We start from the raw sequence: 17,032 nt of genomic DNA on the forward strand, positions 1-17,032 counted from the left end.
TGCACAGCCTGCACCAGGTCATCAGCTGCTAGAAATTGGCTTAGGAACACTGAAATCAATACACACCAGCTGAGAATTGGATTCTGGATATGTATTAGCACCTCATTTGCTTGAGTCTTTTTGGTTGTTTTGAACTCCCAGATGATTGCAGAGTCCTACAGGTTTATTTCTGGTTTATTTCTTGTATTTCTCCTTTACTTCTGGGGGTTTGTTACTCATTTCTGAGGTGATGCATCATCACCTGCCACATCATTTCATTTTCAAGTATCTTTTAGGACGTAATTTCCAGTTCCTATTTTGCTTTTTAATTTATTACAGTGAAGGACAGACTGTCCCTGGATTTTTTTTGTCTTAGAAAAGTAAGAATATATTTGGGGATATTTTCCTATTCACCTGGTTTTAACTGTCCCACTTTGTGTTGGTGTAGACTGAAAAGTGATCAAAGGTAAACATGTTTTCTTCTCACTATTTCCATCACTTTTCTTCAGTCCCCTGAGTACAAACTCCAGAAATCTCCTAGGAGGGGGAGATTTTTCTTTAAAGCAATGCTTATGTAAGAGTCGTGCTCATATCTCTAAGCTTTTTCTTTCACTTTATAGATTTAGCATATGAATTTTGCTTGCAACTCAGATGAATTCTTAATCAGCTTCCAGATTTTTCCTCCAGGATGTTTCGAAGGCCAGTTCTATCTTAAGTACTCCAAGCAGGACCAAAATATCTCCTGTAAAATAATTTCTCTTTGGTCAGCGCTGCCGAAACGATCCAAAGGACTCTTTCCTAGACCAGTCACAAATTAAACCTTATCATCATCTCTGAGAACATTGCTATACCAGAAAATGTTGTGGAGAGGAGCTGGTTTCATCCCCTTATCTGAATTATTTTAATTATCATGCCTGAAATCTCGTGTCGTGTTACCTTGCTCTGATCCCCGGTGGGCGCCTGTCAAATTCCATTAGGTTGTGGCCACTCTCCTTTGGTGGCTCACACATATTTGCAGCATGAGCCAACCCCTGAGTATTCCCCAAGATGAAGCCAAGAGCTTCTCTCTGCACTGAACTGTTGAGAGAGAGCTTGACCTAATTAGAAAAAACTCCCAAAGAGCAGCAGAGAACGAAATCCTGCCGAAAAAATGGCTCGGAGCTTTTCACTGAGATGTATTTTTTTGACCTGTGCTGCTCATTTTGGAATTGTCTGCCCCACAAATGGCTTTGGGATTTGGGATTTGCACCAGTTCAGACCACTGGAGGGGGTTAGGGTGGTGTGGATGTGGCTGTGGCTCCTGGGTGCTGCACAAAAGGGTGACATGGATTTGATTTGGGGTGGCAGCTTCCAGCACTGCACGTTTCAGTCGCAGCACTCAGGGCAGGAGTTGGGATGAACAACCCACAAACCACCCCAAAAAATGCCATTTGGAGAGAATTTCCCTTATTTGGGGAAAATTAGGATTTCCCTTATTTGGGCAGAATTACTATTTCCCTTATTTGGGGAGTCTCTATGAAATGAGGATGAATTCTCAATTTCTGTCCTCCTCTCCACAGGAGTTATCTTTGTTTTTCCATGGCACACACTCAGGTTATAGAGCAGTTTACCATTCATGGCTTTTCTTGATTTGCAGATTAATTCCAGTTGTTTTGTCTGGGTGGTTTTTTGGTGGTTTTTTTTAGTTTTGTTTTCATGTGGGAAATCTGTAAAACAGCGCAGCAAAAATAAAAAAGGCAAATGGATGTGTGTGGGTTTTATAGAGCTCCTTTCATGGGATCATAAAATTCCCTTCAAAATGATGAGTTAGATGCTGTTAGAATAGTAAATATGTAAATTCACGAGTAATTTGCACATGTCCTTGAGCCACTGAACCCATTGCAATTGCTCAGCTCGATGGAATTGTTCAAGTTCTTACTCCAGATGACAGAACTGACTTTCATCTCCCTACATTTAAAGGCTTTCCCTTTTCTATCTCTTTGGATACAGACAATAAACAAGCTTAAACTATTACAGGGGCAGGAGGGGCAGCCAGAGAAATAAACACCACTCACTTCTCCTTTCCCTTCTGCATTGCCAGGATGCTCAGTTCAGTTTTTTGGGTTTATTTTTGGAATTCCCTTGGAGCTGAGGGACTGTGGGAAACTCTCCACCTCATCTCTGCTTTGTAGGCATGTTCAGGATGCCAGGGGTGGGGTTAAACACAACCTGAGTTCTCTGAATTTGGATTTCCAGCGTCCCATCATCACAGACATACCCCTCTTTTGGGTATAATCATGCCCATTTGCCATTTTCATGTGATATTTTAAAATTTACTCTTTCAAACCCATCTCTGGGCCCCTGTCCCTATCAAAAGGAGATGTGTAAAGTTGTTACCTGGCTTTGAGAAATTTTGATTTTTTCTTTTATCTGATTACACAGGGAAAAGTATTAATCAGGTTCTTGGAGACCTCTGCTGGTAATACCATCCTGCTAAGTCAGATGTTCTTATGTCAAAATAGGGCAAATGCCCATTTAAGAAAATCAGAATTTCATTGTTTATTGGGACTTTCTGAAAAGTATTATAGATATATTAATATACTATTACTAGTAAGATCTTAAATAGATAGTACTGTGCATTGTAGATATATCTGGACAAAAAGTCACTCTTAAGGAAGTCGGAGGTTTTGGGTGGTCTTCAAAACTCTGTGGCAATTTTAATGGAATTTAGTGGAAGCTGGCTAAACTCAAACTCTATTTAAAAAAAAAATGGAAGCCAACAAACTGATAAAATTATGTGAAACATAGTTAAAAATATAATCTCACAAGTGGCTGAAAACTGCCAGTGCTAGTTTCCTCCAAATTCTACCAAAATGTGTCTCCAATATCTGCTTGTGGCCTTTCTAGGTTCCTTCAGAGTCATTAATACGATTATTGGGTCCAAATATTTTTCCTTCCTGTGGCAAGATATAGAGATCTGTCCATAATCAAGACAAGACTGAGAGCCTGGACCTGAAGTAGTGCCTGTAACCATGCAGAGTTACTGGAATAACCTCAATTTCAATGCAGAACTAGTTCTAAATTGCATGTTTTGAAGTCTGAAGCTAAATTTTAGAGCTTTGAAGCCCAAGTTATAGAGACCCTGAGGAGGGAAATGTCTCTATTTGAAGGACCAGGTGTGTGACTTCTGCTTTGTTTTTGCAGGATGAGCAGGGTTTCTGAAGCTACTCTTTTTCTTTAAGGGTTTTACCTACAAATAAAGTAAAAGTAGCTTCTGATCTTGTCCGGTGCCACCTTCAGAAAGCAGCACTGGACTCAAGGAAGTACAGCAATCTTTAGTAGTTCTTAGGATGCATTTTTGGGGCTACCTAAAAACAGAGGCCAGACAGAATTAAGGGAATAAAAAGCTGTTCTATTTATTGAAGGGCTTCAGGTACATTTAGGGCAGACAAAGCTCCCGAGGGGCTGCATCCAAAAATGGATGATGGGTCAGGGTTTGCACACTTTGATAATTTTGGTCCATTTGCATATTGGGATGAATCTGCCAATTCCAGCTTCAGCTAATGAAGTCACTGACCCCAAGTTTGCTCCCCCAACTCACTTTTGTTCCCATCTCTGGGCCTGAGGCAGTGAGGTGTCCTTGACTGCCAGGCCTGGAGAGGAATTGTTGTGTCTGCCCAAACTGGGAAAGCAGCAGCTCCCACTGTGTGTGGAGTTCAGAGTTACACACTAAAGAGCTGCAGGAGTACAAATACACGGAAAACAGAAAAGCTGAAATCCCAACGTTATCAAGTCCAATGCTCTGATAAGGGAAGGAACGGCCGTTTGGCAGCACAGAGCTGCTGCCCCCAGGCTCCAGGCTTCCCTCCCTGCTCTCCTTGCAGCCCAGCCCAGCTGGACGCAGCAGATCCACGACGTGCACGCGGCCATCGAGGAGCGCGTGTCCTGGGAGTGCCGCGCCAGCGGCCGCCCCAAGCCCTCCTACCGCTGGCTCAAGGACGGGGAGCCGCTGCTGCCACAGGTAGGCACTGCTGGAACCCCCTGGGGATGGGAGATGGGGGTGCTGTGGTGCTCTGCCAGCTCTGGGTGGGTGATTTGGGGTGGGGAGGATGGGGGTGCTCTGGAATCGCAGAATGGTTTGGGTTGGAAGGGATCTTCAAGGTCATGTCGTTCCACCCCCTGCTCCAAAGCCTGGACACTTCCAGGGATCCAGGGGTAGCCACAGCTGCCCTGGGCACCCAGGGCCTCCCCACCCTCACAGACAATCCCCCATTCCTTCCTGTGCCTGGTTTCACCTCCCTCCAGCTCCAGGAGCTGCTGCCTGGGACAAGCAGGACACACAACAGGCTCTCCTCCCCAAAATGAAGGATCCATGATGCAAACAAACCTAAGGCTGCAAGAAAGAAGGAATGGCTGAATGGCATTTTGGAATGTGTCACCAGAGAATGATCACTCCAAAATAGTTACTTTAATTTATGATGTTTAGGTGAACTTTGAGTGGTAATGAAACCTCAGGGTTCCTGCTGGTGTTTAATGGTGTTCCCACTCCTCCTGCTGAGCTGTGTCCCTGTGCAGGAGCTGTGGAATTACACCCCTACCACCAACACATCTGCCCAGCCCTCCTGGAGGGTCATCACCCTGTCCATGATCCCACCTTGCCACCACAAACTCAGCCAAGTCACCAAAGCTTTGGTTTCACAGCAGCCAGCACTTTTCCCCTCCACTTACTGTGAAAGAACATGGCAGCCCCGATTTGATCAAACCCTGGCAAAAATTGCACAAACATTAAATTTCTGCCCTAAGGCCAAGTAGAAAACCAATAGTTCTTTATTTTAGATTTTTTTTTTTTAATGTCAAACTCCTGGGGAGGGAGGGAACACTTTGCTGTACTTATTAGAATTGATAACTCGAGCTCCATATCCTCAGGCTGACAAATGATAGCCTGGTCTTTCACTCCACACACTAATTCTGGTTGCTTCACGCTGGTCACTGGCAGATGGTCTTGTTCTTAAATCACGTTAGTGGCTGATATGAAGTAAAGGATCATTAAATTATTAGCATTTACATTGTTTTCAGTAAACTGCAGAAGATTTTAAATGTTTCTGTCTGTGCTGGCTGAGATGGCAACCAGTCTTAGCAGCCTGCATTGCCATATAGACTCAAAATGGCCTCAGACTGTGCCAGGGGAGGGTCAGGTTGGACATCAGGAGGAATTTCTCCATGGAAAGGGTGAATTTCTCCATTGGAACTGCCCAGGGAGGTGTGGAGTCCCCATTCCTGGAAGTGTCCAAGAAACACCTGTATGTGCTATAGTTCAGTTGCCATGGTGGTGTTCGGTCAAAGGTTGGACACAGTGATCCTGGAGGTCTTTTCCAACCTCAATGACTCTGTGATTCCATGGAAATAACATTGTTTTAAATGTTTCTGAGGATGGGCTTGGCTGTGATGCGCCACTGTGGAACAGAAGTGCATTTCTTGCTTCGAGCTTATCTCCTTGAAAGGGATATTAATCTAAATGCTTTGGGTATTAAATCAATGAGGGGTCAAGGGAGGGTCCTCCAATTTAAATTGCATTTACCAGCTCCTATATTGGTTTCACCATTTAGTCTCCAGCCTGACATAAATTTGGCTGGCAGACAAATAAATTGCAGCATGCAAATTCCTCCCGTTACCGCTACTTTGTTTTGTCCACCTTGCTATAAAACACAGCAGGACAACCTCTGGGTGCACGTTCTGAGGAGGCTTGCTCATGTTCTCGTTGATTTTGGAGTCTGTTTTGCTGTCCCCAGGGCAGGGTGCAGCTGGAGCAGGGCTCTCTCACCATTCCCAACGTGAGTCTCTCGGACGCGGGCATGTACCAGTGCGTGGCAGAGAACCGGCACGGCGTCATCTTTGCCAGTGCCGAGCTCAGTGTCATAGGTGAGTGCACATCCCTGAGCCCTGCCAACCTCCCAGAACCACAGCAAGCCCTGCCCGGGTGCTTCTGCTGGGCTGCAGCAGCTGGAGCAGAAGAAGATCTTTGGGATTTGTTGCTGAAGCAGAAGCGGATTTTTGGCAGTTTGTTTCTGAAGCATAAGCGGAGATCTTTGGCGGTTTGTTTCTAAAGGAGGCGTGAAATGCAAACTTGAGGCAGTGGAGAGCAGAGAACAGATGTTTTTTACTTCATCCCACATTCCTCCAGGAGCTGGCAGGTGCATTCCCTCTCCTGCTGGTTAAAGCTATTTCTGGAGAAACCTGAGCATTGCCATTCAGAACATCCGGGTGCCCAGTCCTGGCTGCAGAGGTGACTCTGCTCAGGACACGGTGACAAAACTCCTGTCTGAGGAGACCTTTCAGCAATTTAACAGCAAACGAAATTCCTCCATCCCAAAGAAAAGGATCTTCCACCCCACAGTTCTGTGCACAACTGCTCTGCTCCTCCCAGATAAAATCAGGAGAAGCTCGTGTGAATCCAAGTGGGGGAATACCTGAATGGAGGGAACAGGGGTTACAGAGTCAGGATCTTCTCAGAGGTGCCCATGCCAGGACAGGAGGCAATGGCCACAAACTGAAACCCTGGAAATACCACTTCAAATAAGAAAAACTTTATTTTGAGGTTGGTTGGGCACTAGAACAAATTGTCCAGAGATACTGTGGCATCCCTGTCCTTGGAGATGCTCAACATCCAACTGGCCACGGCCTTGGGCAACCTCCTGTGGCTGCTCCTGGGTGAGGAGGGGTGGGGTGGGACCATCCCAGGGGTCCCTGCCAGGCTGCAACTCAACCCCAAACCATCTTCTTGAACAAGAGGCATAGGGATGTATTTTCAAAGGGTTAAACACAGTTCCTGCTTACAAAATAACAGTTTCATTGCTCTCAAACCAAATGTTCAATAGCAGCATTCATTCTCTGATTTATCCTGAAGAACAAAGCATGAGGTTTTTTCCAGCTATGGGATTTTCAATTATTGGTCATTTTTTATCATCAGTGATAGATGCCTGCATAGAAAAAAAATTCATTTGAAGGATTGTCTGTGTTGCTGTTGGAGAAAGGTACAATAATGCTCAATAAATTAGACTTCACAATGCTGAGATTTATTGGACATGAAAGAAATCGAAATAAACCCACTGATGCTTTTCTTGTCTATTTAAAACCTGGTGAAAAAGGACCTTTGGGAAGGGGGAAGATGTTTTCAGAGGAGAAAGGTTTAATCCTTGGTGGTGGGGACTCCCAAGGTGTCCCTGTGACCAGCAGCTCCTCGTGTCCACACAAAAAACAGATTTTGGGGGGTCTGGTCTGAGAAGCCTGGCAAGAAATATTTATTTGGCCAACTTCTCACTTGGGTTCTGCATCTCAGCTTCTGTCTGTCACAGGAAAAGCACCCAAATGGTGTCCTGCAGATAAATTCCTGTGCATCTGTGATTTAACTTGGCATGTTTTGAAAGGAAAGCAGCAGGTTTGCCTTTTCACTTGAGTTTCAAAGCAGGACAACATTCTGAGCCCTCCCTGGGAAATTTTAGCTTTTAACCAGATCTGAGTGTTAAAATGGTTGTTTTAAAAGGTCCTGAAGTTAAGCACTTGCCAATGGTGGTATTTAATCATCTCAAGTGAGACTTACACCAAAATTAAGTGAAAGAGAGAAATGGAAAATTACAGACTGAGCTTTACTCAGAGTGATTTTTCTCAATTATTGTTGCCAATTATCTTGCCTGGAGTCTTTAAATAAAAGCAAAATCCAGTGGTGCTGGACATTGTAGAAGACTGAGATGCAGTCTAGTCTTACAGAATTTTCAGGCTAAATGTTTAAAAAACAAATTGAAAAAATGAAATGTGGACCTAGGGTGGGAAAAAAAGGTCATTAAAATCCCCACACGACAAACAAAAGGTGTGAATAAATTAAATTCATTACTCCTGAAGTGGCACAGGGAAGTTGTGGCAGTGCTGAGAAATGAACCCAGAGTTTCTAAATGTCAAATGATGACATCTTGAACGTCACAGAATAAAACCACAGTGAGCAACTCCTGTGTCTCACACAGGAGCAAGGAAATGCAGCAAATGATTAACAAAAGACAGTCTAAACTCTTTATTATGGAGATGGGAGTAACAGGATTACTCAAAAAAATCTCTTGCTTATAAATTTAGGACAATCATCTGAGAAATTAATTTCAGAAGTGATAATATATTAACAATTACATCAATAATGCACTTGGTTCTGAGTGCATTGATGGGAAGTGTCCTCAGGTTGTCTCCTTTAATTCTGGAGTGTTTTACAAAGCCAGTGCTGGTTTCAGGGCTCTTTTTTAAAATTTAATATCGTACCTGTGTTTCTGAGTGCCAGAATTAAGTCCCTGTGATTAAATGTGGAAAACAAAAAACTCAGGTGCAGTAACTTGGAGCACTATTGGATCATAAAGCCCATCCCATTTTCAGTGTGGGATTGTGCTTTATTCCCCTCTTGGGCAGCAGGAATGATAGCCGCAAGAAGTGAGGCAGATGAGGTGCCCTGAGAAAAGGGAATTTGTGGGGTTTTGTCTCCCAGCTGCTGCAGGTGAGCTTTGGATCCTGTCAGGGGGCATCGAGGTGATGCAGAGCAGGGAAATCTCAGCTCTGATCTCCCAGGGGCAGCAAAAAGGGAGCCAGGGACAGTGCAGAGAGCTGAGGGATCCAGGGATGGAGCAGAGGGATCCAGGACAGGAGCTGAGGGATCCAGGGCTGGAGCAGGAGAGATCCAGGGATGGAGCAGGGGGGATCCAGGGATGGAGCAGAGGGATCCAGGACAGGAGCTGAGGGATCCAGGGCTGGAGCAGGAGAGATCCAGGGCTGGAGCAGGGGGGATCCAGGGCTGGAGCAGGGGGTCCAAGGAGCCAGCAAGGAGGATGGAGAGAGCAGAGATTGCTGCCACTGCTTCAACAGAAAGCCAAGTTCCTGTCAGCAGGAATTGTTCCTAAAGCCCTTCAGCTGCCTCACCTTCTGCTCTGAGCTCTCTACATTAAAAAAATGAATGGTTCTGTTTGATATCAATGAAACTCAAGGTTGTCTTGGGGGATTTCACTGCCAGAGCTGCCTCAGAGCCCAGTGTAGGGATCATTAAAAAGCCTTTGAGGCAGGAATGAGAAGCCAAGGCTTCATTTCCCCAGGCTGCAGGGCTTTGGGGTCACCTCAGTGGATATCTGAGTGTTTGTCACAAAACACAGCAGCGTGCCCTGGGGCAGGGAAAGATGATGCTTTGTGCCCTGGAGCCAACAAGTCTTGCCTTGTATTACTTGGTTCAGGACCTGGCTGTGTCAGTGTCTCCCGCCTTTATAGAATTTAAATAAATAACCCAGTTTATGCAATAATTATGAACAGGAAGCATAAAAGTGTCAACCTTTCTGGAAATATTAACGTTTCTGATTAATTATAATGCTTCTGTGTTTGTGAGAACTGCCCTGCCTGCCAGAAGGATGATCCTGACACAGAAAAAGGAAATACTTTGTACTCCTCATGCACGAGGTTCCTAGGGGTGCTGTCCCAGTAGGATGTGCATGGTGGGGTTACTGGTTTCTCAGGTTTTTAGCTGAGCACACATTTTTAAACAAATCAAGTATTTTTTGCAGTGAAAAAAGCACTCGGGTGTCTTTTTACCCCATCCAGACTTCACTAGCTCATCAAGTCCAATCATTTAGGAATTGTAAGTCAGAAACAACCCTGGGATTTTGTAAAGTTCAAATGAGTCTGGTTTTGGTTTTTCCTGGGGGAATTCTGATCTGGTTTGTGTTGGTTTTGCTTTCAGCCATCGGGCCAGACTTTTCCAAAACCCTGCTGAAGAAGTTAACTCTTGTTAAAGTGGGTGGTGAAGTCATCATTGAGTGCAAGCCCAAAGCCTCCCCCAGACCTACTTATTCTTGGAAGAAAGGAAAAGACATCCTAAGAGAAAATGAGAGGTAATGTCTTAAAGTAACCATTTCTTTCATTAACTAACCCAGGGACTTTCAGCAATCAAAGCTAAATTTGTCATTAATAGCTTTGCAAAATTGACTTGCAAATACATGAGGAAACAGCCTGTGTTCAATCCCAAGGAGCTAGGGGTGAGATTCCTATTCCCGCGGTGCCCTCCCATCTCTGTCTGCTGTTAAATCATCCCTGCCAAGAAGCTGATAAAGATGCACTCCAAAAAAACCAAATATTTTTCCTCTGCAGTGCTCTAAATAACCATTGTTTAAAAAAACAATAGGTTCCCAGGAGACAAAAGCTTCCAGTGCAAATTGCACAGCTCTGGTACATTACTCAGTGTCCTGCAAACAGGAATTATTTGGGGGCAATAATTAATTTGACAATTCTAATGCCTGACTTGAAGGTGGCTTTCTCAGATTGGCCAATTTTTTTTTTTTTTTAATTCAAAAGCCAGTTTTTCAAATCCTCCTCTGTGGTGTTGATTTGTTGTTGGCTCTGTAGAGGCGTGGTTGTTTCACCTGCACAGCACCTGAGAGCAGGAAAACTGTCCTTGCCACTCCTCCAAAACATGATGTGGCACTAGGATTGGTGAGGAGAATCCTGTCCTATTAGTAAAGGTCCAAAAGCCAGAAATTGTAGGAAATTGTTGTCTTTAAAAGCTTTAATCTCTTGGAACTGTTCTTTTACCTTGGAAAGTCTAATCTTGCTCCACCCAGCCTGCAGTGTCCATTGAAATAGAGACTGTGGTGTGTCTGAGTATGCAGAAAAGTCCATTTAGAGCCAGATGGTTCAAATATTGAACACCCAGTTTCTGCCTGCTTTAGCTGCTTTCCCTGACCCTTGCCAAGCTGTTTTCTGTGGGCTGTTTGGTTCACCTCTTGGCACGAAAGGAGTTGGTGATCGATGGCACAACGCTTCCTTCAGCAGGCAGGGCACAGAGCTGCTGGGGTCAAAGCTGTCACAGATCAAGGTGTATTGATTCTTAAAAGTGAATTAACCTGCTCTCCTGTGTGGGTGGTGCCAAGGGTGGAGTGGTTGGGGCTGGGAGCTTTGGAGTGTTTGGGGCTGAGAGCTTTGGAGTGTTTGGGGCTGGAAGGGTGGGAGTGTTTGGGGCTGGAAGCTTTGGAGAGTTTGGGGCTGGATATGGGGTGCTTGGGGCTGGAAGCTTTGCAGTGTTTGGGGCTGGAAGGGTGGGAGTGTTTGGGGCTGCATTTGGGGTGTTTGGGACTGGATTTGGGGTGTTTGGGACTGGATTTGGGTTGTTTGGGACTGGAAGCTTTGGAATGTTTGGGGCTGAGAGCTTTGGAGTTTGGGGCTGGAAGGGTGGGAGTGTTTGGGGCTGGAAGCTTTGGAGAGTTTGGGGCTGGATATGGGGTGCTTGGGGCTGGAAGCTTTGCAGTGTTTGGGGCTGGAAGGGTGGGAGTGTTTGGGGCTGCATTTGGGGTGTTTGGGACTGGAAGCTTTGGAGTGTTTGGGGCTGGATTTGGTGTGCTTGGCTCTGGGAGCTTTGCAGTGTTTGGGGCTGGGAGCTTTGCAGTGTTTGGGGCTGAAAGCTTTGGGATGTTTGAGGCTGGAAGCTTTGTTTGGGGCTGGATTTGGGGTGTTTGGGGCTGGAAGCTTTGGAGTGTTTAGAACTGAAAGCTTTGGAGTGTTTGGGGCTGGCTTTGGGGTGTTTGAGGCTGGAATCTCTGCAGTGTCAGCCCCACGAGGTCCCATCCATGTCCCTGTGCTCACTGGCACAGTCTGGATGTGCTGCTTACCCTGAGGCTGCTCCCCTTGGCACTGCACATTTTAATTCAGGAGTGGGGCTGCCCAGCAGGGTGGGATCAGGGTGGTGGGCACACCCTGGGCTCAGGGGCAAACCCAGCCAGGTGCACTGCAGGCTCTCCTGGCAGTGCTGGGCTCCTCCTGCTCCTGCTGAGCCACTCCAGGAGCCTCCCACCTGGGCACCCAGCCCTGGATGGCAAACCAGACGTGAAATGTGCCCAAGCAGGTGTGAAATCCTGAGCTCCTTCAGCCCAGGGGTTTCCCAGCCAGGGATCATCCAGCAGGGATTACCTGGCAGAGTGTGGGAATGAGAGTGCTGCCTTGGCACGGGGACCTGCTCTGCTCTGACACTCACTGGGCTGTGTCTCCTGTGGGGATGAGGCTGCTGAGTCCTCACCACTGCCTTTATTCACCTGCAGCCTGGACCTGGAGACTGTGTGAAATGCACAATTAGGGAATGACACTGTCATTCCTTGTCATCGTCAGGAGGGGCCAAGTGCCTGAGCTCTGCTTAATGCTGCTGTATTTCTGCTTTCTGTGCTTGCTGAAATGTCATCTCCTCCCCGCTGTCCCAGGGGACAGCAGCAGTGCCTGGAGTCCAGCTCCTGCACCCCCAGTTGTGTGTGGACTTCAAACAAGAACTTTCTCAGCTGTTGGAAAACAATCTGTTGAAATCCAGGGAGGAAGATGCCAGGAAAAGCTGCTGCTGCAATCTCTTCATCTAGGACAGGGCACAGAACTTTTAGATGGCGTGGGAGAAGAAACTTCAATGAAATCTCTGCTTAAAGTGACGTTAAAGGCTCCTGTGAGTGCCAGAGAGGCACCTGAACATCTGGATCCTTCTGCAGCCTGCAGGTTGATCACGTGGAGGTTAATCAATATAGATGATCCTTCCAATCCCAGGTGGAGTTAAAAGCAGCACAGTGTCAGTGCTTGCTTTGAATGCTGATGCTCAGCCTGATGGCTGCCATGGCAATCACTTCAGAGTTTCTCCTGGGGCTTCTGTGGCTTTGCAGCTGGTGTGTGATGTTAAATTCCTTGCTGGAGACACTGTGCGTGTTTTTTGCTGCTGAGATTCTGGCTCTGGAGGCTCCTGCTGTCCAGGAGGCAAAACAAAGTGTGTTCGATGTTTGCCCAGAGAGCAGAGACTACCACGGTGGAAAAAAAAAATAGTTTTATCGGTTTAGGTTTCCCTTTCTTCTCTGGAGGCTGAGGTAGTGTGTGCTGCACCTCTAATGAATCTCATGGCCTCAGGGCATCTCTTACTGGTGGTTGAGAACTGTGCAATTGTGTTATTAGGAATCCTGCCCTGGGGTACAATTATATTATTGCAGTCATTAAAGGCACTTCATCTCCATAATAAAGGAAATCCTGCCTTGGAGGCCTAACTGAGTCAAAATGCTGTTGGGGGCCTGACTCCAGAAGGTAAATTTTATATAAGAACAGCTCTAGCACAGATACAGATGCACAGGGTCTGCATCGCTCCCCCTGCAAGTCTTCCCTCTTCTCTCAGGTCTTGTTTTGGGCCTAGGCAAAGGGGGTTTCATTTCTCATGCCGTAGTGGCAATAATTCCATTTATTATTCCTCACAGTGACACATTTCCCAGAGGTGAAGCTGTTGTGTTGTGTGGCTCAAGAGCAGATTCACGTTTCTCTTGTTCCTCCACAGCTTTCCACTTTTCCCCTTCTCCTTGGCTCCCCAAGAGCAAAAAGAGTGCAGGAAAAGCGAGAAAACTTTTATCTAAAATATGTACACAACAGTCTTAACTTCTAATGTTCTTCTAGAGCTATTGGAAGTCGTATTTACCCTGCCACCAGACATGTGCTCAGGCTGGGACAGAAAAATAATTGTACTTTTAATCCCAAAAACAAACTGCTCTTCTCTCATTCTTCTTCGTGTAGAGCCCCTACATCATTAGAGCTGTTTCTTTTCCATGAATGTACAGTGCCTGCATTGTTTATACAGTTTAATTGTAAGGAAAGAAATGCATAAAAAAACAAATGATGTTCTGTGCTGGTAGCAAAGAATATGAAAGTGTCCAATTAAACAACCATTCCCTACGACTCGTGCAGTAGCAACATCTGTTATCTTAATTAAACAAGTTTCTGTGTAGAGGGACCCTCTTGGTGCACTTTGTTAGAGCAGGATCTGACCCAGATACTCCAGGCACGCTCACGATCCTCCTGGAAATCTCCCAGCTGCTCCCATTATCTGGCAGTGCTGACAAGCTCTGTGATGTGTGAGCTTGCACACGCACAGTGCTTACAGTAGGAACATTGTTCTTTTTGTAGCTGAAAGCCAGCAAAAGCACAGGAAAGCAGCACATGGTGCCATTTTCCCAGCGAGCTCAGCCATGGAAGTGTTTGGAAGTGCAAGGAGTGCCTGGCTAACTCACACTGGGGAGAGAAAACTGCACGTCCAGACAGCTGCTGTGATTTGTTACCCAAACTGGCTGGTCTGCTCCAAGGTTTCAGTAATTTGGTCCAGATTTTCCCACTGTTCTCTCCACCACAGCCAGGAGTCAGGACAGTCTAGGAGGATAATTTGTTTGCAAAGTCATGAATTCCAGAATGGTTTGGAAGAGATCTTAAAACTCACCCTGGTGTGGATGCCGTGGGCAGGGACACCTGGGTGCTCCAACCCCATCCAGCCTGGCCTTGGACATTTCCAGGGATGTGGCAGCCACAACTGGAGTCCTGAAGAGAAGGTGAGACTGGGAGGGAGCAGCGGGAATGGGACAGAGCTCAGGGCCCTCAGTGAGAGCCCAGCCTGAGCTCCCCAAAATCCCAGCCTCCTCTGAAGGAAGGACACCACGCAGCTGAGCTGGAAAACCACTTGGATATGTTAATTCACAGCTGTGCCTCCAGGCTTATTAATTTGGCAGGGAATGTTAATTTGTTTGTAAAGAAGAACATCATCCAATGCAGCTGCTTTGGAGAGGAGCTGAGGGGACACCAAGCTGCTCCCTCCTGTCCTTGGTCCCCTGGCTAGCATGGAGCCATTGGGAACCACCAGGTAAAGCTGAAGCAGTGAATTCCTTCTCCAGGAGCTGGAGTCATTCTGGCCAAGCAAAAGCAGAAAACTCTCACCTGATTTTTTTTTTTTTTTTTTTTTTTTTCTGTCCTCTGCACTTCAAAGCTGCCCAGTAAGTCTTGTCTCCCTGAAAGAGTTCAGCCATGGTTTTCTCCAGAGTTCACATCCTCAGGGCCTCCTGACAAAGATTCTCCAGTTATGGGCCCCCTCCTACATATATTATTTTATTACAGGAATTTTAATATATCCATGTTGATGCTGCATCATTTTGAGGAGGAAAAATGGTAAAATTGAACAAGAAAAGCTTCTCTCTCATTCTTCCAGCACGTCTTGAGTACAAAAAGTTGTATAAATTCCAGTTTTATGTTTGTTGCCTCAAACTTCCTAATTAGTGCTTAATTACTTTAAACAGCCAGAAAGAAAATGGCAAGAGGACAGACAGCACATCTTTCCCAGGCTGGTGCCAGGGTACAAACCATGGTGATATTTTTATCCTGATTACTTGAGAGATGAATTGCCAGCAGTGTCTTTTGGACACACAGCCTAGTGACACTTCAGCAGAAAAGAAAACCTCAAAGGATGCTTCCCATCATTGCTTCCCATTAATTGTGTTGACTCTTTGTATTTTTTTATTTTTCTTTTACATAAAGCACCTGTGCAATTTCTTGAAGGCAGACAGGTAACCAAACCATCAATAACTTGTCGGGTTTTCATTACATCCTGCCCAGGCAAAATGAAAAATGACACCCTGCAAATGGCTTTCTGAAGTTTGTCGATCATTCATCTCACTTTGCAAAGACCGTGGCAGAGATGGCTCTACTTCATTGCAACATCTGAAATAACTGACTCGTCCACTTATTTTAACCAATTTGCTGCAGAAAGAGAAGAAAATGAACCAGGAAGCCACTGGATTTGGTGGTAGGAAGTCTTGGAAAGCCGTTGTCCTTGATGGCCTCCTGTTCATGAGCTGTTTGCCAGCAGGAGCTGGTTTTAGCTCTGTGTTGATCTGGAAGTGTCCAAGGCCAGGCTGGATTCGGGTTTGGAGCAGCCTTGTCTATGGAAGGTGTCCCTGCCCATGGCAGGGGGTGGCACTGGATGAGCTTTGGGCCCCTCCCAGCCCAAACCATCCTGATTCTCTGTCCCACCATGTTTTAGCACTGAAAGGGCTGTCCAGCCTAGGGCAGTGCTGGAGTCCCCATCCCTGGAGGATTAAAAGGATGTGGCACTTGGGGACAGGGGTCAGTGGTGGCCTTGGCAGTGCTGGGTTAACAGCTGGACTCAATGTTCTTAGAGGGCTTTACCTAAAAATGATTTTATGATTCTATAAATATTTCCAGCTAAAGGTTACCAGAGAAGGATTAGAGACTTGTCAGAGACTTGTGTTTGGTGCTGGTTTAGTTTGTATGCATCAATAATTAGGCTGCTCCCTAAAATTTCCATTTCTCCCATCTGCTCCTGTGGAAGCAGGAATGGTTTCCTGTTTGCAGCCACAAACTGTTGCCGAATGCTCTGACAAGCGCAGTCCCAGCCTCTGCCAAGTTTCAGCTGGCAGTCCTGGAATGAGCCCGTCCCTCATGCCATGCCCCAGCCTCCTGTAACATCAGCAATCTGTTCCTGTTTCCCCAGCAGATTATTTGCAGCGTGGTGTTGTTGTAACGCTCCGTGAAACACGTGTAGGACATCCCTGCTGCCTGTGCTGCTGGCTCAGAACCCAGCTGTGGCCAAACCTGCAGGGCTGCTGTGCCCCAAGGGCTCAAGAGAGGGCAAAGAGCTTTCACCTGGTGCTTGTGTGTTAATTTTAAAAGCTCCTTCAAATTTTAAGAGCTCTGCTTGCAGAGGTGGAGAGGGTGAAGGATCCAGAGCTGTGTCCCAGAGGCATCCGACCTCCAGAATGAGATGTGTCCTGTCAAAAGCAGGATGAAGAGATATCCTTAGGAGAAATGTGTCAAGGGGTCCAAGAGAAATCAGCAGGCTTTCACCTCGGTGAAATTGTGTTAATTTTAAAAGCAGAGCTCTGCCTGCAGAGGTGGAGAGGGTGAAGGATCCAGAGCTCTGTCCCAGAAGCATCCAACCTCTGGATTGCAGCCAGACGTGTCCCGTGCTGACATCCTTAGAAACAGGATGAAGATATCCTTAAGAGAAACCTGTCACAAGGGGTCAAGAGAACTCACCAGGCTTTTACCTTGGTGCTTGTGGATTAATTTTAAAATCAGAGCTTTGCCTGCAGAGGTGGAGGGGATGAAGGATGCAGAGCTCTGTCCCTGAAGCATCCAACCTCTGGATTGCAGCCAGACGTGTCCCGTGCTGACATCCTTGAAAGAAATGTGACTTGCTGCTGCTCCTGCTTGAGGTCTCTCAAGG

At 46.2% G+C, this 17,032-nt stretch overlaps 1 protein-coding gene across 5 annotated transcripts in view; it reads left to right on the top strand.

Moving 5' to 3' along the window:
- The window catches only part of CNTN4 (contactin 4), a 245,715-nt gene that overhangs the window by 186,405 nt on the left and 42,278 nt on the right, over positions 1-17,032 (top strand). For all 5 annotated transcript variants that reach the window (XM_039695312.1, XM_039695311.1, XM_039695314.1 and 2 more), the window contains 3 exons: positions 3,843-3,979; positions 5,748-5,877; positions 9,710-9,860. In XM_039695312.1, the coding sequence (XP_039551246.1) occupies positions 3,843-3,979; positions 5,748-5,877; positions 9,710-9,860 (418 nt within the window). The remainder of the gene's footprint in view (positions 1-3,842; positions 3,980-5,747; positions 5,878-9,709; positions 9,861-17,032) is intronic.

Source organism: Passer montanus, unplaced genomic scaffold, assembly GCF_014805655.1.
Source record: "Passer montanus isolate IOZ18808 unplaced genomic scaffold, ASM1480565v1 scaffold9, whole genome shotgun sequence".
Lineage (NCBI taxonomy): Eukaryota > Metazoa > Chordata > Aves > Passeriformes > Passeridae > Passer > Passer montanus.